This window comes from Orcinus orca, chromosome 1 (genome assembly GCF_937001465.1).
Source record: "Orcinus orca chromosome 1, mOrcOrc1.1, whole genome shotgun sequence".
Lineage (NCBI taxonomy): Eukaryota > Metazoa > Chordata > Mammalia > Artiodactyla > Delphinidae > Orcinus > Orcinus orca.
In genome coordinates this window covers 201,017,731-201,043,738 of record NC_064559.1, presented here as the reverse complement: position 1 = coordinate 201,043,738, position 26,008 = coordinate 201,017,731, and the positions used below count along the sequence as shown (strand labels likewise).

At 49.4% G+C, this 26,008-nt stretch overlaps 1 protein-coding gene across 1 annotated transcript in view; it reads left to right on the top strand.

Moving 5' to 3' along the window:
* The window catches only part of FHAD1 (forkhead associated phosphopeptide binding domain 1), a 137,768-nt gene that overhangs the window by 103,360 nt on the left and 8,400 nt on the right, over positions 1–26,008 (top strand). The window contains exons 19-30 of the mRNA XM_033433247.2: positions 132–239; positions 2,654–2,827; positions 4,965–5,187; positions 6,710–6,794; positions 8,391–8,497; positions 10,288–10,447; positions 11,668–11,800; positions 16,351–16,480; positions 17,150–17,274; positions 20,194–20,289; positions 20,713–20,933; positions 21,476–21,641. Of these exons, the coding sequence (XP_033289138.2) occupies positions 132–239; positions 2,654–2,827; positions 4,965–5,187; positions 6,710–6,794; positions 8,391–8,497; positions 10,288–10,447; positions 11,668–11,800; positions 16,351–16,480; positions 17,150–17,274; positions 20,194–20,289; positions 20,713–20,933; positions 21,476–21,641 (1,728 nt within the window). The remainder of the gene's footprint in view (positions 1–131; positions 240–2,653; positions 2,828–4,964; positions 5,188–6,709; positions 6,795–8,390; positions 8,498–10,287; positions 10,448–11,667; positions 11,801–16,350; positions 16,481–17,149; positions 17,275–20,193; positions 20,290–20,712; positions 20,934–21,475; positions 21,642–26,008) is intronic.

Sequence of the window (26,008 nt, the reverse complement as noted above, 5' to 3'; positions counted from 1 at the left end):
TCCTTGAGCTCTCACTCCCAAACCCTGACTCACTGGTGTCAACGATTACTAATCCTGGCTTCCCCTTGCTGTTGTCACTTCCCTTCCTTTCTCGTGCACACACCCTCAAACCGCTTGTTGTTGACTTCCAGATTTCAGAGAGCAGCATCGCCTACGAGAAACACAAAGCGAAGGAGGCCATAGAGAAGGAAAAGAAAAAGGTGCAAGATCTGGAGAACCACATAACCAGGCAGAAGGAGGTATGAGTCTCAAAGCGGAAAAGGCATGGAGGAGCCAGCATGGCCGAGCACCAGGCTCTGGGGGCAGGCGGTTCAAATCCTACCTCTGCCACCCCCTGGCTGTGGGACACTAGGCAGGAGTTGCCACCTCTGTGCCTTGGTTTCCCCACTTATGAAATACAGATGATCCGATAGATCAACCTCATGGGGTTGTGAGGCTTGATTGCTAACATACACAGAGACAAGCGCCTGGCACTCAGTGAATGCTGCATGTTTTATTGTTGTTGTTGTTGTTGTTGTTATTATCTCACAGCCAGGAAGTGGAGGGGCAGAATCTGAACCCAGGACTACCTGACTCTAGGACTTCTCATCATCACCCCTCCTCTCTCTATCCTTGACCTTGGTGTAGGCTCAGCTGCCCGGGGTCACAGAGGGGGCGGCAGGATACAGATGCCAGAATGTCTGATCGCCTCGGTGCTATTTCTCCACCAGAATCTGTCATCGTCGCTATCATCACCTTCATAATCAAACCACGTTTACGATTATTACTGAGAGTAGGAGATGCAGGAGAAGCAGAAGTTGTTGCACAGGACCCTGTCTTAGGCACCTCCAAGCTGGAGGACTGAATTCACCCCTCCTGGGTCCCAACAGTACAAGACACACATACACACACACACACACACACACACACACACACACACACACACGCAAGCCGATATCTCAAAAGTCAAGGCACGTGATAGACACACAACCTGACAATAGTGGGTTAAATTTAAATACAGGTAAATACAATTTCAAAGGATTTTCAAGACCAGATGGGGCTGGGACTTCCACAGTGGTCCAATGGTTAAGAATCTGCCTTCCAACACAGGGAACGCGGGTTCGATCCCTGGTCGGGGAACTAAGATCCCACGTGCTGCAGGGCAACTAGGCCTGCACGCTCTACAGCCCACGCGCCACAACTAGAGAGGAGCTCGCACGCCATCATGAAGAACCCTCTCACTGCAACGAAAGATCCCGTATGCCGCAACAAGGATCCGATGCAGCCAAATAAATAAATAACTAGACCAGATGGGACTAAACAGATCTTCAAGTCTATTCACATCGATCTTAGATCGTTTTCTTCAAAGAAAGGTTCCCAAATATTACCATACATAGAATCACTGGGGGGTTATTTTTTTCTTCTTCTTCTTTTTCTTTCTTCTTTCTTTTTCTTTATTTGGCTGTGCCGCACAGCATGCGGGATCTTAGTTCCCCAACCAGGGATCAAACCCATGCTCCTTGCAGTGGAAGCATGGAGTCTTAACCACCAGACCGCCAGAGAAGTCCCCTGGGGGGGTTGTTTTGGATTAAATAATGTTCATGAAAAGGCTACATGCAGTATGATTCTGACTATATGACGTTCTGGAAAAGGCAAAACTATGGCGACAGTTAAAAGATCAGGGATTAAAAAAAAAAAAAGATCAGCGATTGGTTAGGGGAGTGGTGGTGAACAGAAGGAATACGTAGGGTTTTTAGGGCAGTAAAACTATTCTGTATTGTACTATAATGGTAGACACATGTCATTGTACATTTGTCCAAACCCACAGAATGTGCAATACCAAGAGTGAACCCTAACGTAAACTATGGACTTTGGGTGACAATGATGTGTGGAGGCAGGTTCATCAGTGTAAGAAATGCACCAGTCCGGTGGGGATGTTGACCGTGGAGGAGTCTGTGCATGTGATGGGGGCAGGAGTTCACGGAAACTCTGTACTCTCTGCTCAATTTTACTGTGAACCTAAAACTGTTCTAAAGAATTAAGTCAAATAAATAAATAAAGTGCGTCCAGCCCCAGCACAGTGCCTGTCACGAAGCCCACATTCCACAGTGTTGGAGAATGGACCCAAGGAGGAGAGTAGAATTTCGACAAAGATCGGAAGAATGGGTCCCGGGAGGAGGGAGAAGGTGTTGAGGACATGGCGACCAGAGTCCAATCTTGCCGGGGCCCCACGGGACGAGGGGAGGTCATCCCAGGGCCGAAGCCACAGAGGAAGATGGAGGAGTGTCCTGGAGGCAGGTCCTGTGACGAAGGGGTGAAGGAACTTGGCACATTTATCCTGGAAAATAGATTTAGGGAGAGACATGACAGCCCTCCTCAAATATTTAAAGGGCTGTCTCATAAAAGAGAAATAAAACTTGTTCGATGAGCTCCAGGTGACAGCACTGAGCTCAGAGACCAGAAATCTCAAGTAGACAGATCTCAGCTGCATATAAAAAAAGAGTTCTGTAATCATTGGAACCTTCCAGAGAAAACATGGACTTTGGACTTTAAAAGGATCAACAGAACAATACCAGAACAGAGGTCACCTCCTCTCTGAAAACAGGGGAGGGAGAGGCTAGGGTAGATATTTATACCTGAATTTCTGTTAATTTAATGTTTGCTGTTTGTCTAGGAAATAGATTTAAAAATGCAAAAAGAAGACATTTTAAATGATAAATTAAATGATGCATTGGCCATGGTAGAAAAGACTCAGAAAACAAAGACGGCTGAAAGTCTAAAAGCAGAGAGCCTCACCATGAAATTAAGTGAAACATTAGCTGAACTGGAAACTGCTAAGATGAAAATGGTAAGTCAGTGCCTTCTGGGGACGGGAGAATTCTCCCTTCAATGCGAGATCACGATGCCATGAGGACGCGTGGTTTAGACCAGGGGTTCTCAGCCTCTGCACTGTTGATGTTCTGGGTGGGGTAACTCTTTCTCATGTCCTGTGCATTATAGGATGTGTAGCAGCACCCCTGGTCTGTACCCATGAGACGCCAGTGGCACCCTTCCCCCAGTAGTGACAACCAAAAATGTCTTCCAGCTTTGCCAAATGTCTCTGGCAGGGTTAAATCACCCTCTGCTGAGAAGCATTAGTTTAGTATAAAAAGTAAACAGAAGCTATGATGACGCCCTCTGTCCGGGGGCGTCATCATAGAGGTTTGTTTCGAGGAGTCCGTGCATGCATTGTGACCACCTCCGCAGGTGAGGTCAGAGTCCCGGTCGGGTGGGGAGGATGGAGTGCATGGCCGGTCACAATGCATGCACGGACTCCTCGAAACAAACCTCTATGATGTTGTAATTCAGGGTCTTCACAGGATCAGGCTGAAGCACTGAGCAGCCCCAGAATTTAGGGATCAGCGACTATTCCTCAGACGTTAAGATAATGTTTTTCAATTTCATCTCAGCATTCAAGGCCCTCCACCATCAGGGCTCAATATTGCACCCACCTGTCCTTCATACATTGAACAGACAGGTCTGTGGACAAGGAGTTGATGAGGATTGACCTGGCAGAAGTGCACAGAGTGAACCTGAGTGGGACTGGACTTGGAGACACCGGCTCGGGGCGTGGCACGTTGTTGCTGTAGTCCTGAGTCATAGGACCTGGACACTCGGGGCAGCAGAGGAGGGGAAGGAAGGAGTCGCTCTGGAGAGAGTGAGCAGAAAAAAATGGCAGGACTCGACAACTGATTGACAGGACAGGAGCACTGAGAAGAGGGAGGAACCAAAGGAGGCGGGCGAGCTTGGAGCCAGGGCACCGGGCGGGCTGATGACACACGGTGGAGATGCGGGGAAGATGGGGGTCGGGGTTTGTGTGTGTGGTGGGGGGGGGTCTCTTGTGGGAGAGGGGCTGTCTTCTGGAGAAGGTGAAGAATTCAGACTGAGACGAGGGTGGGGTACCAAGTTCAAAAGTTGCCCAAACTTTTGGCAGGGCGAAAAAATAGATTTGGGGCAGGAAGCAAGACATGGGAACAAAATTTGGAAGATAGCCTTGGGGGAGTGATTGTTGAGACAGCAGGCACGTGTGAGCGTCTCAGGCAGAGAATTTACGCATCTGGAGAAGATCAGAGGCTCAACGTGTTAAGGGAATCAGGAGGAGGAGGATGACGTCATCCAGGTAGCAGGAGAATGATGTCATCCCGAGAGGGGAGGAAGGTGGGGGTCGGTCAAGGGAAAAGTTCTGACTCACCATCAGGGGACCACTGATCATTTTTGGGTTTTTTTGTTTGTTTGTTTTTGCGGTACGCGGGTCTCTCACTGTTGTGGCCTCTCCCGTTGTGGAGCACAGGCTCCGGACACACAGGCTCAGCGGCCATGGCTCATGGGCCCAGCCACTCCATGGCATGTGGGATCTTCCCAGACCGGGGCACAAACCCGTGTCCCCTGCATCGGCAGGCGGACTCTCAACCACTGCGCCACCAGGGAAGCCCCATTTTTGTTTTTAAGCACTACAAATTCATTCACTTTTCTCTTATAAAATTGTTCACTGATTAATTTAACCCACACTTACTGAGCATCTGGGTCTAGATGCTGTGGCAGAGATCTAGACACTGATGCTGTGGGCATATTGGTAAATAAGAAAGGGTAAGTTTCTGCTCTCATGGAGCTTACATTCCAGTGGGAGCAAGAAATAAAGACATGAGATCATTCAGATGGTGATAAGTGCCTCAGGGGAAATAAAACAGGATCATGTCTCCTTCAGATAGGCAGTCAGGGAGGGCCTCTCAGAGGAGGTGACATTGGAGCTGAGGCCTGTCACATGAGGCGTCAGCCATGCGAGGAGCTGGGGGAAGATTGTACCGTGTAGAGGGAACAGCACATGCAAAGGTCCTGGGGCGGGGCAGAGCTTGGTGCTGGTGGGTGCAGGGGGCCCATGTTGTTATTGCTGTTATCGTCCTCTTATCCAGCTCCCAAGATCATGTTAACCACGTCTGTTTTCCCAGATCATGATGGAGGAGCGGATGCAGCTGCAACAGCTCACAGTAAGGGCCCTCCAAGAAGAACAGGAATCCCAGAAGCACGGATTTGAAAAACAGATCATGGAATACAAGGACCAAATCAAACAGCACACCCAGACGATTGTGAGTCTTGAAGAAAGACTCCAGAAAGTGACCGAACACCGTAAAAAAATAGGAGAGATTGCAACGTTGAAGGACAATGACCCAGGTTGGTCCAGAGAGACGCCGAGGAAATCTTAGTGCTCAGGGCAGGTTCTGATGACCCTGTGGGTCCCCCTAGACTGATGCAGAAGAAAAGTCTGCGCCTCATTTAAAAGCTCCTCTATTGTCTGGAGGCCTTTTCTTCTTGTTACACAGCAAGGTTAGGCGCCCTCAAGGCCCAGGTTCAACAGAAGTAACAGCAATGAGCAGGGACAGCCTTTGTGCCGAGCCGGTCAGCCAGCGAGGGGCACAGGCTGCCGGGGCTGTTAGGGGTGTCAGAGCAGCACAACGGGAATCATCTTTTCCATGTGGAAACATCCCGTGCAGGGGCCTTTCAAAGGCATCTCTCTGCCATCAGCAATTTGCAACTTTGTCTAATGCACTTTTATAACCAGCTGGGGTTTATCTCTTTAAAAAAAAAAAAAAAAAAAGAGGCTGAAGAAAGAACTCAAGAGTTGTGAGCACTTATTCGCCCTGAATGACCAAGGTGATGCGTAAAACTAAAGACAGTGAGCTCTTGGAAAAGAGTTCTGGAAGTAGAGGCCTCGGGCCAGGGCTTCTCATCCTCGGCACCAGTATTGCCATTTGGGCTGGAGGGCTCTTGGTTGGGGGCCGTCCTGTGCACTTAGGCGCTGAGCAACCTCCCCGGCCTCTGCCCACCGGATGCCAGTAGCCCCCACCCCCACCCCAGTGCGACAACCAAAAATGTCTCCAGACGTGCCAAACGTCCCCTTCAGGGTAAACTCCCCACTGGTTGAGAACCGTGGTCCTAGTCTCAAGCCAGTTGACAAGCTGTCAGGGCTCACCTCGTGGAGTCATTCACTCAACATGCATAACTGATCATCTATTATGTCCCAAGCTCATTCTAGGCACTGGGGGTTCAGCAATGGACAGGCCAGGCAGCTAGCCAAATCGCTGCCCTGACAGGGGACCCAGGATGGACAGGGCACCATGGCATGGGCACAGGACGGGACTCAGTCTCCCAGCCCAAGTCCAGGTCGGAGGGAGGATGTTTCAGCTGGGACCCGAGAGCGACTACATCTTTGTCACCCCACTCTTAGATCCATGCCTGCCATCAAGCAGATGCTCCCTAAGCATCTGTCGAACGAGTAAATGAGTGGGTGAACTGAGGGTGAGGGCGGAAACTGGAAGGCGTGGGCTGAGGAGTAAGTGGGAGGTGAGGACAGGACGAGACTCTTGTCTAAGCGGAGAGCAGGAAATAGGGCAGGAGGTGCGACCCAGGGGTTAAGGCTCCACCCCTCCTGCGCCCATCTCCTCGTCTGTCAATGGAGTCAGTGATCCCTGCCTTAGAGAGTAGCTGGGAAGATTTCATGAGCTCATACGTGGTGCGGCGGGAGGCGGCAGCCTGTGACACAGAACACACGTCGGTTCCCATTAGGTGGAGAGGGCTGGGGGCATAGGGAAGCTGTGTAAGTTGAGAAAGACATAGGTGTGTTGATAAGCAAAGGGGAAGGAAGACATCCGTTGTGTAAGGACTGTGGTGACGCTGGCCTGTCCCTCTGATTCAGCCCAGGAGGGGGAAACACAGCAAGACACTGTGGCAGCACCTCCGGTGGAGAGCACCGCCAAAGACGCAGTGTGTGGACACCTGATGTGAGTACCCGACCGGACCCCTGCTTCTGGCCACGTTGTCAGAGTCTGCAAAAAGGAGTTGAGTCTGGGCTATTCTTGCTGGTATTTGAGTTTTTCGATCCCTTTAGTTTCTCGATCATGTTCAAATTCCAACTCAACACTCTCCAGGTGTGTGGCCCCGGGCAGGTCACGTCACCTCCTATGCCTCGGCTTCCCTGCTGGTGAGATGAGGTACATGAACGCCAGCTAATGCTATGACTGGCTACTTTTTCCAAGTACCTGCTCGAGGCAAGTGCATTCCTGGGTATTATAAGCGGGTTTCAAACACCACTTGGTGGAGTGGGTCCTGCAGATGGTTCAAAGTGAAGAGGTTGGACTAAACGACCTTGAAGCTTCCTCCCAACCCAAAAGTCCATACCTGGAGCCACAAGAGCTGACAGTTTCCAGAGAAACAAAATCCATGAATGGGAAAGATCCTGAAAGCCACTGACAAGCAGTGTACAAACAGTAGGCAGGAATGTGATGCAGAGAAAGGATTCAGAAAGTTTCTCGAAAAAGATGAGCCACCAGCCTGAGCCCTGCGCCACATACCAGTTACCAAAGTCTAACGTCACAGGGGTTTTACCTCAAGAGGGCAAAGATACTCAGATACTCAGCCTCCATGTTCTGAAAAGTTCCTAACTGACTCCTCCTGGTAGAAAGAGCTCTCTCTAAAGACAGCAGTAGCCACAACCTGGAGAAGAATCAGCACCACGTTACTCTTCTCTGGTCCACTTCCTTAGCTGTGGACACCCTTGAGGCAGAGTTTCATCCTCAAGTTGGAAGAGTTATAGCCAAGGAGTAGAGAGAGAGACAGATAGACAGACACACACACACAGCACGCGTCTCTCAGGGCTGGGGTGTCTCACCCTTGCTCATAACCCCCCTCAGGGCACCTCTCCCGCTGTCACGCTGGGCCCCTTCCCACGGAACACTGCTTCCCTGTCAGCCACCCTGATCGTCATGGTGCCAAAGACGACCTGCCCTCTGGGGCATGGGGCCAAAGAGCTGCCCTCATCCCACCCTCCCTGTGTCCCCCTTGATTTTCTGGGCCGCAGGGCCCACACTTCTGCAAAGGGCCCCATGAGCACCACTCACTCATGTGGTACCACATCTCTCCATCAGGAATTAAAAGAAGCTGGTGAGAGAACGGAAGCCATACCGTCCTCTTCTCTCTCCTCTTCCTCATCCTCAAAGAATCCCTGAACCCACAAAAAAATAGTCTTCCTTCCTCTTTGCACCAAAGATCAAAAGTCCACAAGAGCATTGGTTCACGCTGACAGACGCTTGAGCAGCAAGAGGTTTCAACTTCATACTAGTCGTATCTCAACCTCAGAGCGAACCCGGCCGGGATCCTTTGTTCTGTCTCCATGTATTTCTTTGTAATGAAGGTGGATCAAAATGGATTTTTGTTTTGAGAATTTTTAAAGAGTGTGCTTATCGCCCTTGCTGGGACTGGCATCACGTGGACCATCATTGACTGGGGATCACTTTGCCTTTGTACTTGGCCCCTTCCAGGCACTCAAGACACCAGGGAGATTGAGTTGAACTGACTTGGTCTGTTTCTGTGAATTTCAGAGAGGACTTATTGACTGCTCAGAAGGAAATCCTGTCTCAGCAGGAGATCATCATGAGGTTACGGAAGAACCTCACTGAAGCCCATAGCCGAATGTCAGATTTGAGAGGTGTGTACACTTGCCCATGTCCCTTGATTTCCTGACCCACTTCAAGAAAGGAAAGAAACGTGTCTGAAGGGTTGGAAAGCTGGGCATTCAAAATCCCACTCAACCTGATTTCCTGGGCCGTCACAGTACTTTTAGCTCAGGGTCAGCAAGCGCTGTATCCTGGGTATTGAACTGATTCCTTTTGACATGGGGCTACAGGGAACATTCTCAGATGGCTCTGGACCTCTGTATGGAAATGCAACTTTCTTTTTCGGAGAGAATCTCTGATGACCACAGAGGATTTGTCTCTGGGGGCAAAGGCTTGGGGGTCAACCGTGGGCGCCCCTGGGCAGGCCAGCCGGCACAAGTCCTAGCACCCAACAGCTTAGGGACCTCAAGTAAGGTGTCCCCCGGGCCTCTCCTTCCTCTGATGCAAAAACATCTGCAGCACGTCTGCCTCCCGGGGTTGATTTGGACGTCAGAGACCACTAGAGTAGGGGCGAAATAGCTGCGAGGTCTGCTCTCTTCTGGACGGACACAAGTCTGACTGAATATTCCTACTTGACCCTTCTTCTCCCAGACTTTTATTTTTGCCTCTCTTCTTCTTGCTTCTTAGAGCTGTCTTCTTTTCCCATCCCTAGCTTCCATCCAGCCAAAGGGCAGGAGTCAGGGGGGTGTAACTAGGTTTGGGGAGGTGGAGGGAGGGTGAGGAACACTCCTCTCGTCCCCATCTCAAATCCTGTGCACCCCAGACCTTCAGTGGTGTTTGCTCCTGTGTCTGGGCCAGCTGATGCCCCCAAGGCTTTTATGGCAGGATTTCTCAAAGAGTGATTTTTCTTCCATACCAAGTTATGAGAACACGTGGGAGAGAGGCTACAGTGTCCAGTTCTAGAACGGGGAGGCGCTGGACCCGGTTCTGGATGTGCTGTTTATTAGTTGAGTGACTTTAGGCAAGTCCCCTGACCTCTGTGAACCTCAGTTTCTGCACCTGTGACATGGGGGTGTTACTAGGAACTGCCTTGTAGTGTTGCTTTGAAGACTCAAGGCAGTGGTGGTGTCTTTTTTCTGGCCCTGCGGCATGTGGGATCTTAGTTCCCCGACCAGGGATCAGTCCCTCGCCCCCTGCGCTGGAAGCGCAGAGTCTTAACGGCTGGACCGCCAGGGAAGTCCCAGTGTAGGTGTCTTACTTTGGGTTTTCCCACAAGCAGACCCCCAAGACCAGAATTCCACTGCAGGTGGTTTATTTGAGAGGTGATCCCAGGGAAGACAGCAGCGGAGGTGAAGTAAGACAGGAGGGGGAAGAAAGCAGATAACGGCTGTGCTGGTCGGTCAGTGGGCACAGTGGGGGACCGAGGTTACTACTGCAGTGTGGTCGCAGGGGTGCCACCTGGGGTGGGAGGGAGCTGGGCTGTGTACCCCAGCCTGTCTCCACCGGTCCGTGGTTGGAGGCTGTTGCCTCTGGCAGGCTCATGAGCAGAGCAGTCTCCAGAGGCCTTAGAACGCCGTAGGAAACATGTAGAGCAGGCAGCCGAAGGTGCCCTAGGATGCCACAGGCTCACAGGTCCTGACAGCTGGGGCCGGGCAGGCGCCTCGCGGGCTGCCTCATGGCGCCAGCGCTCACTGAAAGGTAATGCCGTTTTGCTGTTTTTGGGGGTAAGACGCACGCAGACCTCCTGGCTGTTACTGAAGCCCCCAGAGCATCCCTGGAGGGTGGACCGCCTCGTGGCTCTTAGAGGCCTGGCAGAGCTGCTGTGGCCCTCACGGAGACCCAGGGCGGGAGACCCCCTCACCAGCTTCCACGTCACTCCCAGGGGAGCTTAACGAGAAGCAGAAGGTGGAGCTGGAGCGGAATGTGGCGCTGGTCCAGCAACAAAGCAGCGAGCTGAGTGTGCTCAAGGAAAAGATGGCACAGATGAGCAGCCTGCTGGAGAAGAAGGACAAGGAGCTAGAGGCCCTCAAGCAGACACTCAGGTGGGTAGGAAGGTCTGCACGGCGGGTGTGTGGAGCCCAGGCACACCCAAGTGCCCAGGGAGCCTGGCACAGAGAGGCAGAGCAGGGGGCGGGGGGGGGGGGCAGTGCTCAGTCAATGCTGGTTGAAGAGTTGAATGAATGAGTAGATGAATGAATGACATACATTTCATTGCTTTACAACCTCATCATTTAAAACAAAGCTTTGCTCAGTTCTGTGCATCTAGACATTCCTGCCCAATATTCCAGATGAGTCTCAGCTTAAATGCCACTTCCTCCAGGAAGCCCTCCATCATTCGCCATCACGAAACATAGCCAAGGGCTCCTGCTCTGCCTGGGGTCCATCAGCTCCTTCATGCCACTTGAGCGAACCCTTCTCACACAGCCAGGCTTCTCCCACCTGCTGATTGTCTGCCTTCCCCATGAGAACCCCTGTGTAGACTCTATGACTCCCCAGCATTCACACGGTGCCTGGCACATAAAGGAACGTAGTAAATATTGACTGTACAAAGGTATAGACTGGAGGTGTCAGAGGTCAGCTTAAACTAAATATATTGTTGTCCCACGGATTCGTCTCAAAAATACATGTGAGTTTGCATTTCCATCTATAGTGTATCCATATTTTGACATAAGATTAATGTTTTTCCCAAGAAAGTTTGCATAGAATTGATATCTCATGTATACCCTGTAGCTTCATGTGCTCCGTGGTTCATGGCCAAGGCAGATTCACATAGTGGTTAAAAGAATAGGCTCCAGACCCAGGCTGCATGGATTCGAGGCCAGGCGCCTTCACCTACAAGCTCCACAACCACAGGCAAATTGCTATGTGTCTCTCTCCTTGTCTGTAAAACGGGGCAAGCAGAGTCCCCACCTCATGGGACTTCTATGAGAAATAGAAGGGTTGACACATAGTAAGTGTTAGAAACAGCAGACACACAGTAAATACCCCCCATGAATGTCACAGCAGGTGTCCCGCAGACCCAATGCAGGAAGCAAGGATGGGTAGGGGCCTGCCTGTCTGGTCACTGTAGCCTTAAGTCCCCCGAAGCTCATTTCCCTAGAAATCTTCGGGCAGTAGACTTGAAGGCTCAAAGATTTTGGTTCCCTGTAAAAATGGGAGTCCCTTTTCCAATTCTGTTCGTGGGTACAAAGGTCATTCACGGTTCCCGGAATGCATGCTGCCAACCACTCTGCTGCCCAGTGTCTCATCTTCTCTGCCCTAGGGCCTCCCAAGAGAAACACAGGCTCCAGCTGCACAAGGAGAGGGAACAGAAGCCCAGGAACGCAACCCAGATGTGTGACATCTCGGTGCAGATAGAACCAATCCACACCGATATTTTCTTGAGCAGCCAGGAGGTGAGTGCCTGCCCTGTCCCTGGGCAGCTAGAAAGACAAGCTAAGAAAGAGCCCAGCAGTGGCTTTCTTTGTGCTTTTTTTTTTTTTTTTTTTTAACAGGGTGATGTGAGGTTCCAGTTTGAATGAGAAGGCACAGCTGGGGAATGGCGGTCCAGGCAGGGTAATGGCCACTACAAAGGCCCTGAGGCAGAAATATGTTTCAGGAGGAATATATGTGGGAAGGAGGGCAGTTTGGGATCTAGGAGAACTTTTACTTTTATTATTATTTTGTGTGTGTGTGTGTGTGTGTGGCTGTGTTGGGTCTTCGCTGCTGCACGCAGGCTTTCTCTAGTTGCGGCGAATGGGGGCTACTCTTCTTTGTGGTGCACAGGCTTCTCATTGCTGTAGCTTCTCTTGTCACGGAGCACGGGCTCTAGGCACACGGGTTTCAGTAGTTGCAGCACGCAGGCTCAGTAGTTGTGGCTCGCAGGCTCTAGACTGCAGGCCCAGTAGTTGTGGCGCACGGGCTTAGTTGCTCCGCAGCATGTGGGATCTTCCCAGACCAGGGATCAAACCTGTGTCCCCTGCATTGGCAGGCGGATTCTTAACCACTGAGCCACCAGGGAAGCACCTTTCTTTGCTTTTGTAAACATCTTCATTTTAAGTTCCAAAAATATTACTTGCTTATGTGAAATGTATGTTATCAACAGCTTGGCACGTGTGCCATCAGACCTTTTCCTCACAGAAACCACCACGTGCTCATACAGTCAGGATTGTGCGGTGGTTGAAGGTCAGGCTTGGATTCAATTCCAATCTTGACTCCTCCACTCAGAAACCCTGTGACCTCAAGGATGCACCTGAGTACCAATTCCCTCATCTGGGAAGTGGGAGTAATCCAGTCACCGCCCCCCCATGGGGTTGTTGAGAAATGAATTTATACACACAAACACGCGCAAACTTACATATACATATATTTATTTAATAGGGTTTTTTTCAAAACATGGTATCAAGCCGCATATATTCTGCAACTATTTTTTTCTCACATAAGACTATTTAATGGGCATATTGTCAAGTAAGCATGTAAAGATCTACCTCATTCTTTTAAACGGCAGCAATGAATTCCATCACATCCCTTTTATCCAACCAGTCCCGTATTGATGGACATTTGTTTCTACTTCCACACATTGCTGTAGTGAATATCCTTGTAAGTATGTAGAACAAATTCCTAGATGTGATTCCGAGATGTCCAGAGGACAGCCTAAACTGTGCTTGGCATGGCCAAACTGCCTTCCCAAAGAGCCATGCCACTTACACTCCATGGCTGACTCTTGGCAACCTCTGCCCAGAGGCCTTTGCATGCCTGGAAGTCCCAGCGGCGCAGCACACAGGGATCGTGTCTTAGAGCGAGAACAGCCTTCAGCACGCAGTCCTCAATGGTGGCGCTCGCCTCTGTCCCCGTGGCAGGGGCTGTGATGTTCCCCATTGTACATGGGCGGCTGACTGGGTATGGCGCTTCCTCGAGGCCCCGGGTTTCCTGGAGTCCAAGGATCTCCTTTGCTTTGTGAAACTAGAGAGCAGAGCGTTTTAGTAACGGGCTTTGGACTTTCACTTGGAGACAGGGCCAAATGTGGCAGCTTGCCTTCCTGCCTTCTCAAAGATGCCTTTCCCCTGCCAAAGAGCAGTGAGCCAGGGCCGCCCGCAGCGTGAAGGAAAGGGCTCAGTGGCCCAGCCCTCCGGCCCTGGCAATGATCACCATCCAGAGAACTTTAGCAGAGGTGTCTCCTCGTTACTAGGGCCACCTGGCGATGGGGCTGCAGCGGGTTCCGCAGCTGTGAGCTCCATGGGGCCGGAAGCAGGTCTCACTCCTGTCGGAATCCAAGCTCTTCGTGCAGGACCCGGCCCATACTCATTCACACGTTCAACAACTATTGAGCACCTGCTGTATGCCAGGCCCTGTGCTGGGCTCAGGGGAGGATGCTCAGGGTCCCTGCCCACACCAGACCCCCTGCGACTCTGCACGTGTTTGCTGGAAAGGACTGTTGACCAGAGGCCTGTGATTTTTAGTTTCTGTGACGAGGAGGGGTTAGTTGAGGAAGATGGGGGAGGGAGGCCGCAAGATAAAAGTAAAAAGGATTTTTTCTGTCTCAGAACGGCTTTCCACACTCAGGCTACTTCCTGCTTTCTAAACCAGAGTGGGTCAGAGGGCTTAAGCATTGTATGAGAAAGAATCTCCATCTTCTCTAAATAAACGAATTCCCAGAAGAGCCATGAGTAAGGGTCACATCGGGCTCAGGCAAGCTCTGCAGGCAGAGGAAGGGCTGTCACCAAGCCCGGCTACTGCGGCTGCCCCACCCCCAAGGCCGGCCACCCCTGCCCACCTCCTCCTCTCCAGCCTCCAGCATGTGCTCACACACACACACACACACACACACACACTCCTCGTGTTTACTCCCAAGGCAAACATACACCCTCAAAGAGAGGGAGGCCAGTGTAGAAAGAGCCTGGGAAGTAAGCTGGCTGTAGCCAGGGTCGGGCTCCCTCGAGGTCCTACTACGTGCAGCCGGGGGTAGAGTGCCCCCTTCTCTCAGGGACTGAGCCCTGGTCCCAGCAGGAACACTGGGGCAGACCCCTTCCGGCTCCATATTTCTTGAGCCCCTACTATGCCCAGGGAATAAGGCTGGGCCCTGGGAATAGCACAGTCTACAATGGAGACAAACTCTGCCCTCACAGAGCCCACATTCTGGAAAAGGAGAGACACAGGCAATAAACAAGTCAACGTCGAACAAAATGTCCAGCGGGAGTGAACGCTCCGAGGAAAGACACAGCAGGATTCGGGGCAGAGTAGCGTGTGGGAGGGGGCCTCCCAGGAGGAGACCAGGAGCAGAGCCTGAATGAAATGAAGGAATGAGTGGTGGGGACACGGGGTGAGAAGTGGCCCCAGGAGGACCTCAGACGGCCCTGCTGGGCTCCCCGAGCGAGGCCATGAGCCTTGTGCCCATCGTGGCCAGCGTGGGGCCTGGCACATGTCACATGGGCCTTCAATAAGCCTTTGATGAATCAAGGAAGGAAGAGCAAATAAATGTCCCTTTCCCTCTTCTCTGCTTTGTTTACCTGGTAGCATTTATCACTTTCTGGAATTTGAACATGTCTTTCTGCTTGTTTGGTGTGTCTGCCCCATAGAAATGAGCCCCCAGCAGCAGAGCTTTCTGCCTGGTTCCCCGATCTCTCCCTAGTGCCTAAAACAGTGTCTGGTGAGCACTGTCTCTCTGAACCAAAATTGTTATAAGATTGTGATAAAACAAACAAGTTGTCAGTTTCTTCCCTTTCTCGCCATTTTGACTGGGACCTTCCCTAGCCATAGTACTTACATCTGAAAACCATTCCCAACACCCCATCCCATTTCCAGTTTCTTTCTTTAATATCTATCACTGTCCACCATATATTTTCCATGATTATCTTGTTTATTGTCTGTCTGCTCACACTAGGATGCAGAATCTATGATAACAGGGATTTTGCCAGTTTTAGTCGCTGCTAAGTCCCCAGAGCCTAGAACAAGGCATGGCACATAGACGTGCTCAGTAAACCTTTGTGGTATGAATGAATGAGTGGATGAATGAATCACTTACCCTAGGGAAGCGCTGTTTAATTTGGAGTCTACGACAGGGCTTCAGGGGATCCCTGAAGCTCCAGGAGTTGTCTGCAAATTTTTGTACGTGAATTTTTCTGGAGGAAGAAACCCGCATTCTTCCTATTCTCAAAGGGGAGAATGTGTACATGACCCTTAAGAGATGAAGAAGACCTTTCCTTGTCTGTGCCCTTCGTAAACCCAACTCTAGCGACATGGCGAGTGACTACCATATTGGATGATGCAGATAGAGAATACTTCCATTGCTGCAGAAAGTTCTGTTGGACCACGCTGTTCCAGAGAGTCCAGGAGTCTCAGAGGAGTGTTTTCCTTTCTGCAGACCAGCCAGGAGTCCGCCCATCAAATTCCCTCGAGCAAATATTAAACCACCATCCTTATTACTAGCTAAGAAGAAAATATCACATGTTCTTACCTAAAAAATGCCCCTCCAGGGACTTCCCTGGCGGTCCAGTGGTTAAGACTCTGCACTTCCGCTGCAGGGGGCGCAGTTTCGATCCCTGGTCAGGGAACTAAGATCCCGCATGCCGCACGGTGCGGGCAAAAAAAAAAAAAATGCCCCTCCAGGAGCGAATTTGATGTGATTGTTCAGAGATGACACCAGAATGACAACAAGTGGAAACCCAAGCTTAGATGAATATTAGAATAAAAAGAGAAATAAAACATGGGGATGGAACATAGAGGGGATCTCTTATTTATAGTGATGCTAAGTAGGTAGGAAAGTTGGAAATCTTCCTAGATGTGACTTTGTATTTGAAATGAAATTTTTAAATTCCTTCTCTGCTGAAGCCCCTTAATGATATTTTCCAAGGTACTAAGTAAGTGACAGGGTTTCTGCTAATCCATGATTTGTTCATGTTTCTTCAAACACAAGAGAGGGAGATTCTGATCCCTGATAAAGCTGCTGTCCTCACCATTCTGGCCACAGGAGCAGTCCTTCAGTGATGTAGGGGCCAAGTGCAAAGGGTCCCGACATGAGGAAGTCATTCAGCGTCAGAAAAAGGCCTTATCTGAGCTTCGTGCGCGAATTAAAGAACTTGAGAAGGCCAGCTCGTCAAGTAAGTTTCCTCCTTCTAGTCACCCGCTCTGTGCTGAGAGCCGTGGGCCCCAGACTTGAGGGTTCACTTTGGGGACTGACCAATTTGCCAGGACCACCATCTTCTATCCCCATCATTTCATAACTAAAAGGGCATAGTTATAAAAAAAAAAGATGGGCAGGAAAAAAAAAATTAGGGAGACATGATCTCAGAGTCAAGAGCAGGCCTTGATATTAAATAAACAGGATTTCATGAAAAACTCACAACCTTGTCCTTCTTTTTCTGATTTCACTGTGGCCCAGTGGAAACTTTTTCATAGACTGATGCTGTGCAAGGACCAACCCTGGGGAACTTCCCAGGATAAATACCCTGTTTAGAGGGAATAGGGCTTTCAAGAAGCCAAGCCTGCTGCTGGGTAGAGCACTGGGCTAGGACACAGAAGCCTGGGTTCAAGTCCATCCTCATACCTGTGGCCGAAGGTTCACCCTCAGTGCCTCAGCCCCGTGAGGCTGCAGCCTCATATTAGCTGTGTGGCCTTGGACAAGTCATTTCACCTCTCTGGGCCTTGATTCCTCACCTGCCAAGGGAGGATGGCCTGTGGTAAGTGTCCAGTAAATAGCAGCTGTGATTTTTACATGCAGTAACTTCTTCCTGAGCCTTTCTTTTGAGTGTAAATTATTTCTTTTATAGATCATAAGGACCACATGGATGGATCATTTCTAGACTTAAAGACCCTCGGGATGGAAAAAAATGTTCAGAAAATATTGGATGTAAAACCTGACTTGCCAACTTTTTCAAGAGTAGAGATCCGAGCGGTAACCAAAGAAAATTTGTCTCTGCGCTGACTGACACGTGGAGAGGGTGGGCATGAGGACAGACACTAGCCGTGTGCCCTGGCACCACTGTATACATCATTGGTTCGAGACCAGGTCCTCCCTGATGGGCCAGCACCTGTATGGACTGGTCAGTGCCTGGCCGTACCAGCGGTCCAATGTTTGAATAGAAAGGCGGCTTCCCATCACGTACAGCATGATGTAGCATTGTACTGATGTTGGCCAGCTCAATCTCTGGGCCCTCCTTTTCACATCCCATGTTATATTCTGCAGAAAATATTCAACAAGCTAATGTACAACATTATGTCACGAGCTTGCCTAACATTTGCTTTTTGCTATAAACTGAAAAACATGAACACATAAAGGGCAGCAGAAGGGAGCCATGATGACTAAGAAGACACAAGTTCTAGAATCAGAGATCTGTGTCCTAATCCCAGCTCTGCAAGCTCTGTGACCTTGGGCAGGCGCCTAACCTTTCTGGGACTTCATTTCCCAGCTGTAAAATGATGATGGAAAAATTAAAGGAGATAATTATGTAAAGTGCTTATCCCAGTGCCTAGCCCATAGTTATTATTAAACAGTATTTAAACAGTATTATCCAAGAAAAGCTTCCCTTCTTAGGGAGCATAGTTTGTATCTGCCAGGATTTTCAGAAGTAATTTGATGGTCAGGTTGAAGGTGCCCGTATCCTAAATGGATGCTTGATCGGGTGTTTGATTGACACACGACAATGGACAGCTCAGGTCAGCATTAATCACAGGACCTGCTGGGTGTGGCTTGCTGCGGCAGCTAGTCTAAACCAGCTTTTGGAAAAAATAATAAAGCCATCCTATCTGTACCCGCATTTTCTCCAACAATTTTTCTAGACATTTGCTCACACGTCTAGAGATGTGAGTCTTCAGAAACGTGTTGGTTTTCCTGAAAAAATTGAACCTTCCTTCTCTGAGGTTGGGAGTAGAGGGACCATCTCCAGGTGGGGAGCTCAGCTGGATCTCACATCCTGATGATCCTGCTTCCAAGATTTACCTTCTCCTCGGCAACAAGCCCTCATCCCACCACTGACACCACAGAGCAGGAAACCTCCCAACTCTCAATCCTCCAAGGTTGGCAGTAATTAAACGAAAGAGCAGGAGGAAGAATAGCTGACATCTGTTAACTGCTTACTGTGTGCCAGGCGTTGAGCTCAGCCGGCTACATGCCTTATCTCACTTAGCCATCGTAGCAGCCTTGTGTCATAGTTACTATTATTGTCCCCATTTAACAGATAAGAAAAATTAAGGCTTCAGGAGGTCAAGTACCTCACCCAAGGTCACAGAATAATGATTGAAGAAGCCATGGGTGTGTCCCTGGTGGTCTGTCTGCTAGCCTCCAGAGACCGGGTGGGGACTGTGTGATTGGATCCTGTAGCCCAGGCTCTTCCTTAGTGACGCTCCCCTCAGGAAAAGGGGGGGAATCTGGAGAGGTACAGAGGATGCAGCTCAGGGTAGCTGAAGCCACTGAGCAGCGTCTCAGGTTCTTTTTGCAGCAGATCTGCCCGGTTTATTGTCATCTTCGGATACCCTCTTTTATTCTCATCTCCACAGATATATAGACAAATATGGCCACTCTTACCTATCACAGTCACTTTGGGGGCCTTTAGATTTTTGTAGTTGTTTTTTTTTTTAGTCTCAGAGGTTTTCAGGGTAGTGCCAACAAATGCTAGGGCTAAGAGACGCTCATGGCAAGCATTAAAAGCCAAGTTATTTTTCAAGGAGGCTTATTATGGTTGTTTGTAGTCATTCAGATCAGGTCCCCTATTCAGTCTGGTGGCCTTTCCGTGCAGTCAGTTGGGCTTCCAGCAGCCAGCTGGCTGGTTGGGGTCTTAGGGAGATGCAGCTGCAAATACTATGTGCATTGGCTCTGGAAAGGGTCTGAAGTGATGCCCACCCACCAGGTTCCAGAGCTGGGAGAAGGTTTGGCCAAATTTTGTGAGGGTAGGGTTTCTGCTGCTTAGAAATGAGATTCCTTTCATAAAAAGGAGGGAGGCTGTTTTCTACTTAACCTTCATTCGTTCATTCGACAAACATGCCCACTATGCACCACTCGGTGCCAGGTGCCATGCTGGGCGCAAGGAGGGGGATAGTGAGCAAAGGCAACATGGTCCCCGTTTCTCTGGAGCTTGTCTTCTCAACCTCGGCGGTACTGATGTTTTGAGCCAGGTAACTGTTTGTTTGGGAGACTGCCCTGTGTATCGTGGGGTGTTTAGCAGCATCCTTGTCCTCTACCCACTAGACGCCAGCAGCAATTATGACAAACACAAATGTGTCCAGGCATTGCTAAATGTCCTAGAGGGGGTAGGGTGGACAGAGTCACCCCTGGTTGAGAACCACTGGCCTAAAGGGAAGACAGAGGAGACAGTGGCCAAAGAACGGCACAAGCGATGCATCATTTCAAAGGCAGTCGTGCTCCGAAGGGGTAGGAACACAGTCATAAAGAAAGCAGTTCACAGAGTCAGACTGGATTTAAAACCAACTCTCTTGGCATGGACATATATACACACACACGCTACCCCAGGTAGAATGGATAGCTAGTGGGAAGCAGCTGCATCGCACAGGGAGAGCAGCCCGGTGCTGTGTGTCTACCTAGAGGGGTGGGATAGGGAGGGTGGGAGGGAGACGCGAGAGGCAGGGGATATGGGAACATATGTATATGTATAGCTGATTCACTTCGTGATACAGCAGAAACTAACACACCATTGTAAAGCAGTTATACTCCAATAAAGATGTTAAAAAAAAAATCAACCCTCTCGAATTATTCTTTAGTAACTTTCCAGTTCTTCCATTATTCTTTGGGTTATTCTTCTGGATGTAGAAAATCATAATGGAATGCCAAGAGAGTTTTTTTTCTTTCTTTTTATTTCAGCCTCAGAATGGCCTTTCCAGCCCAGGGTCCATCATGGCCACTGAGAAGTTAGGGAAAACGGACGTGGCTGCGGCTTTAGATCTTAGTGAAAAGCTGGTAGGTACACCCAGCATCAGTCCCCTCCTGTCCAAACCTGCGTGCCCTGCAAATGGTTTAAACATCAACCCCACATACATATTTATTTGTTACAGTAGCTCCACGAGACCCATCTACTATCCCAGCATGGGCTGGAAATTGCACAGCCAAATTCCTTGGAAGACTGGGTAGTAAGAGTGAATGTTTATGTCTGTTGTCATTCCCCCTCCCGCCCGCCACCCAATTCTCAAAAAGGTATAGTGTAAATGGATGCGGGGAAAATGAAAGTCGTACTAAAAGCCCCAAATGCACTCATTTGCAAAGCATGTGTTTCTTCTCTGCAATTGCAGAAAATGAATGAAACAGAATTAGACGTTTGCCTCCTCAAAGTGGCCACCAGCGGTCTTGGGCCAGGCCTCTTACCTGCGAAACGCTTTCTCGTAGTACATGGATATGAGCAAAACCCTCGGGAGTCTGATGAATATCAAAGATATGTCAGGTCACGTGTCCATGAAACACCTCTCCCCAAAAGAGAGGGAGAAGGTCAACCAGCTTCGACAAAGAGACCTCGACCTGGTGTTTGATAAGATCACCCTACTCAAGAACCAGCTGGAGAGAAAAGAAGAGCTTTTGAGACGATACGAGAAAGACATTGAACAGCTCAGGTACGGCCCGTGTCCCCGGCAAAAGGCCCAGGCCTCCATTCTCCAGGCTAAACCTCGGGGCAGCTGCAGACCCGTAGGGACCAGGACAAGAGGACAGAGGCCTGGGTGTGGAGGGGGGAGGCGGGATGGTGACTCAGGGCCTGATGGACCCAAGTCTCTGGGCAAGAAAGCAGCAGTTAAAGTACGCTACTCTCTCTTAAGGAATAAGGTGCACCTTTTATGAATGTGTCTTATGTTTCACCACGTGTGTGCTTTTCATAATTCCATCATATTTTCAGTGGTATCAGCTCCCCCACCCTCTCTGGGAAATTGGTAGGGGCTGGTAGCATAACCTTTGCCACCTTCATGCTACACTTCCACAGCCAATGGGCTATTTATTCTGCCCTCTATTCCCCAAATCTTCATCCTTCTCCCCCACTTGTAATGAAACCGCTAAGTTAGGCATATATGGAAGTGTTTTGAGAATCTCCCAGGTCGGGAGCATTGGTGGTGAGTTGAGAAAGATGAGGGGAAAAGAGACTTTGTCTCTCCTGTGTGCTCAGGCAGAGCAAAGTGTCGGTTCAGATGTACCAGTCACAGGTGGCAAAGCTGGAAGACGACATCTACAAAGAGGCTGAAGAAAAGGCGCTGCTGAAGGAGGCCCTGGAGCGCGTGGAACAGCGGCTGCACCGGGAGAAGAGGGTCAACAGGGCGATCAGGCAACAGAAGGTGAGAGGTCCCTGCTCGGAGCACAGCCTCTGAGGCTGCCCCTCAGCTCCCTTTAGAAGCAGCCAACTGAGGTCCCAGCGGGATCCAGGCAGCACAGAATGCATTCGCCGATGCAAAGGAAGGTGGCAGAATAGCTTTAGCATTAGGCAGACCTGGGTTTAGACTCTTGTTCTACCATTTACTGTGTGACTTCAGGCAGCTTTCTTTCTTTTTTTATTTTTTAACATCTTTATTGGAGTATAATTGCTTTACAGTGTTGTGTTAGTTTCTGCTGTATAACAAAGTGAATCAGCTATATGCATACATATAACCCCATATCCCCTCCCTCTTGCGTCTCCCTCCCACCCTCCTTATCCCACCCCTCTAGGTGGTCGCAAAGCACTGAGCTGATCTCCCTGTGCCATGCAGCTGCTTCCCACTAGCTATCTATTTCACATTTGGTAGTGTATATATGTCCATGCTACTCTCTCACTTCGTCCCAGCTTACCCTTCCCCCTCCCCATGTCCTCAAGTCCATTCTCTACATCTGTGTCTTTATTCCTGGCCTTCCCCTAGGTTCATCAGAACCTTTTTTTTTTTTTTTAGATTCCATATATATGTGTTAGCTTAACCTCTCTGAGACTCATAGTCTAGCTTGTCTCTATTTTTTTAAACTTGTTTTTAATTTAATTTTTATTTTATATTGGAGTATAGTTGACTTACAGTGTTGTGTTAGTTTCAGGTGTACAGCAAAGTGATTCAGTTATACATATACATATATCTATTCTTTTTCAGATTCTTTTCCCATATAGGTTATTACAGAATATTGAGTAGAGTTCCCTGTGCTATACAGTAGGTCCTTGTTGATTATATATTTTATATATAGTAGTGTGTATCTGTTAATCCCAAACTCCTAATTTATCCCTCCCCACCACATTTCCACTTTGGTAACCATAAGTTTGTTTTCAAAGTCTGTGAGTCTGTTTCTGTTTTGTAAATAAGCTCATTTGTATCATTTTTTTAGATTCCACATATAAGTAATATCATATGATATTTGTCTTTGTCTGACTTACTTCACTCAGTATGACAATCTCTAGGTCTGTCCATGTTGCTGCAAATGGCATTACTTCATTCTTTTTGACGGCTGAGTAGTATTCCATTGTATATATGTACCACATCTTCTTTATCCACTCCTCCATCGACAACATTTGGGCTGCTTCCATGTCCTGGCTGTTGTGAACAGTGCTTTCTGAGACTCATAGTCTAGCTCGTCTGTATTTTTTTAACTTTTGATAATTCGTGTATCTTATCTTGTTCTTTCTATTCAGATAACTATTTTTTCTACCAGTTTTATTGAGGCATAATTGACATACAGCACTGTATTGAGCTTAAGGGTGTACAGCATAATGATTTGACTTACCTACCTCATGAGATGATTACCACAATAAGTTTAGTGAACATCCCGAATTTTTTTAAAGGCAGCTATTCTTACTTTCACTGTTCTGCCAGGTGCTAGGGATACGCCGATGAATAAGCTCTCTGAGAATAAAGATTTTGGTTTGCCATTCTGAGTACCCAGAATAGTACTCAAGTCCTTCTGACTTGGGGCTGTGTATTTGTACACGCATGCTTGCGTGTATGTGTGTACATGTGAGTATGTGCTGTGTGTTTGCACGTGTGTGTATTTGTATGTGTGTGTGTTGCCTGCATGAGCTCTAAGGAGGCCAAGGTCATAGAAGGGTGCCCTTCTCCTCAACCAGGAGGTGATGGTCAGATAGCTCCTTGCAGAAGCCTGCCCTCCATCCTGCAAACCTTCCAGGCAGTAGGTTTCCAGACAGCAGGCTCTCTGGCTTATAGCCCCAGAAATGAAAAGTGGCTGTCCTGCTCTGAGGGAGCCTGGATGCGGTGTTTCCAGTACTCACTGCTCTGAATTAAACATCACAGGCCTTAGTCTGCGTGTGTCATGGGGCTGCCTCAGGCAGAGGACAGTTTCCTTTCACACCAAGCAATGCCAGGGAGAGCTGGGCCAGTGGCAGAGCTGTGACTTTCCCTTTGATGTGCCCTCTGGAGAGCTCACCCCTCCCTGAAGTGACCCCCCCCCCGCCCCCAGGGCTTGGCAGGCTAGGCCCCAAAGCAGAGACACCAGACCACAGAATGGGACAGCAAAGGGCCCAAAAAAAGCCATTGTCACGTACTGAAAACCTGAGGATTTACATAATCAGGCTTCACATGCATTATTCATGGGCTGCCTCATTCATAACACAATGCAAGGGACGTGCCAGCCTGTTTGGCGCTAGACATCCTTCAGCCGAGAAGGGTCTGAAATGGCCAAGTTGAACCTGTGTCAGGGTCCCCAGAAGAGCTACAGCTAGTAGCTTTCAAATTCGTGGAATTCACAGTTGGGGGAAAGATGTATATGAACTACAGCCATGATCGTGGCATCGCCGATGGTATCGTGTACTGAGCACTCCCCAAGGGGCAGGCACCTGCTCCACACCGCACATGCTTCATCTCTCCCGTCAACCCACAAGGGATGCTGGCAAGTGTCGGCCCCTTAGAGAGAGGGGGAAGCTGAGTTGACAGAGGGTACCGTTCCCTGGCTACTAAGCGGCAGAAACAGGATTCCCTCCCCACCTGCTGCCCTCCCCAGCCCATGTTCATTTTTCCACACCCCTTCCTTCTGGGTCTCCCTTACCAGGGTGGCCCCCTTGTATACCTCTCACCGTTGCTCCTGGGGTTTTCACTCCAGGACTCAGGTGTGCATTTCAGGCTTGTTATTAATATGTCGTCAGAAATCCCTGTTTGTCAGGAAGAAAACAATAATAAATTTTAAAGTTTTGCTGGATTCTAAAGGGCACTTGTATGCATCTGTCTTGGCATCAGTTCTTTCCAGGGAGTATATCTTCGTTGTTTTGAAGCAGAAATTAACAGAAAATAGAATTCCTCTTTTCTAACTTTTACACTTAGTACTTTCACAAGGAGCCTTCGTTTTTGTAGTCTCCTGTATAAAACTTTGAAACTCTTCACCCGTTCATAGAGGTGGCAGGGTTGAAGCACTGAGATGAAATTACACATCTTAAGCTTCAGAATTGCCCCCCCCCAAAAAAAATGTAGTTTGTAGTTTTAATGTTTGACCATCTCTTCACTGCTCATCTCTTCAAGCAGAACTTTCAAGAATCAAAAGTCGTATTTCCACACTAATACCTTTGGCTGTGAAAATGAGACTTGGTAGAAAATGCTGGGCATTCACAGAGAACGGGGTCTGTGGCTCTGTCCATGTGGCAGAGGGACGGGAACCGTGGCCCAGGCCGTGCGCACTCTAAGCTACATCACTCGAGAAGCCGGCAGTGTCTCTCAGAGGCCGGATCTGGAGTCAAACAAATAGAGGTCAAGCCCCACCGCTGCCCCGAATGACCCTGAGTAAGTGGCTTGACCTCTGTATCGCAGGTTCCTCAACAAAAGCAACCAAAACTGTTAACAAGGGGCCTACTCCGTGGGGCAGCGGGAGGGTTAAATGGCAAAATGCCTGCAGCGCCTGGCACACGGCAAGCCCGGTTTCTAAGGGGGAAGAATAGGCAGCTCATGGATGGGTGGGGATTCCTCTATTTCTTTCAGGGAGCTTCCTGCCAGCTGACGCCTTCCCCGGTCCTCCCAAAGCCGGCAGCTCTTATGGGACACGCTCTTCTCTTTGGTGAATACGACTAGGGCCACGGCCAAGAAAGGACCCAGATACCTTTTGTGAATGGGCTAAGGCTGGGATTTTCAATAGGAAATTTTTAAATGCACAGAAGTTGCCACTTGAGAAGCACGCAAGCCCTTTCTTAGGGCTTGAAGCGTAAGAAAGGCTGAAGGGCACCGGCTGCTTCCGGCAGGAGAAGCCGTTCGGCTCTCCTGCCAATCAAATCTCCAGCCAATCAAGTCCTGGCTAGGGGGCGTGACCACCGCTTTGCCTTGTGGTCTCAGCCAGGAAAACCCCCTAACCTCCCCTCTGCTTAATTAGCTCGTATCCCTCTTCTTTAAGATGAGAATTAAAATGGCGCCTAACTCGTAGCCTTCCATTCAATGGGAGCTTGTATACAAAACCCTTAGCACATAGGACCACAAAGCATACATGCTCTCCTACCATCGTCATTATCCCCATTATTCTATTTAACTCACTATCTTCCAAGAGTTCCTTGGGCCCAGGTATTCTCAAGATTCTGGCTTCCTCCGTGCCACTTGTGGTTTTTTTGTTTGTTTTTTGCGTTACGCGGACCTCTCACTGTTGTGGCCTCTCCCGTTGTGGAGCACAGGCTCCGGACGTGCAGGCTCAGCGGCCATGGCTCACGGGCCCAGCCGCTCCGCGGCATGTGGGATCTTCCCGGACCGGGGCACGAACCCACGTGCCC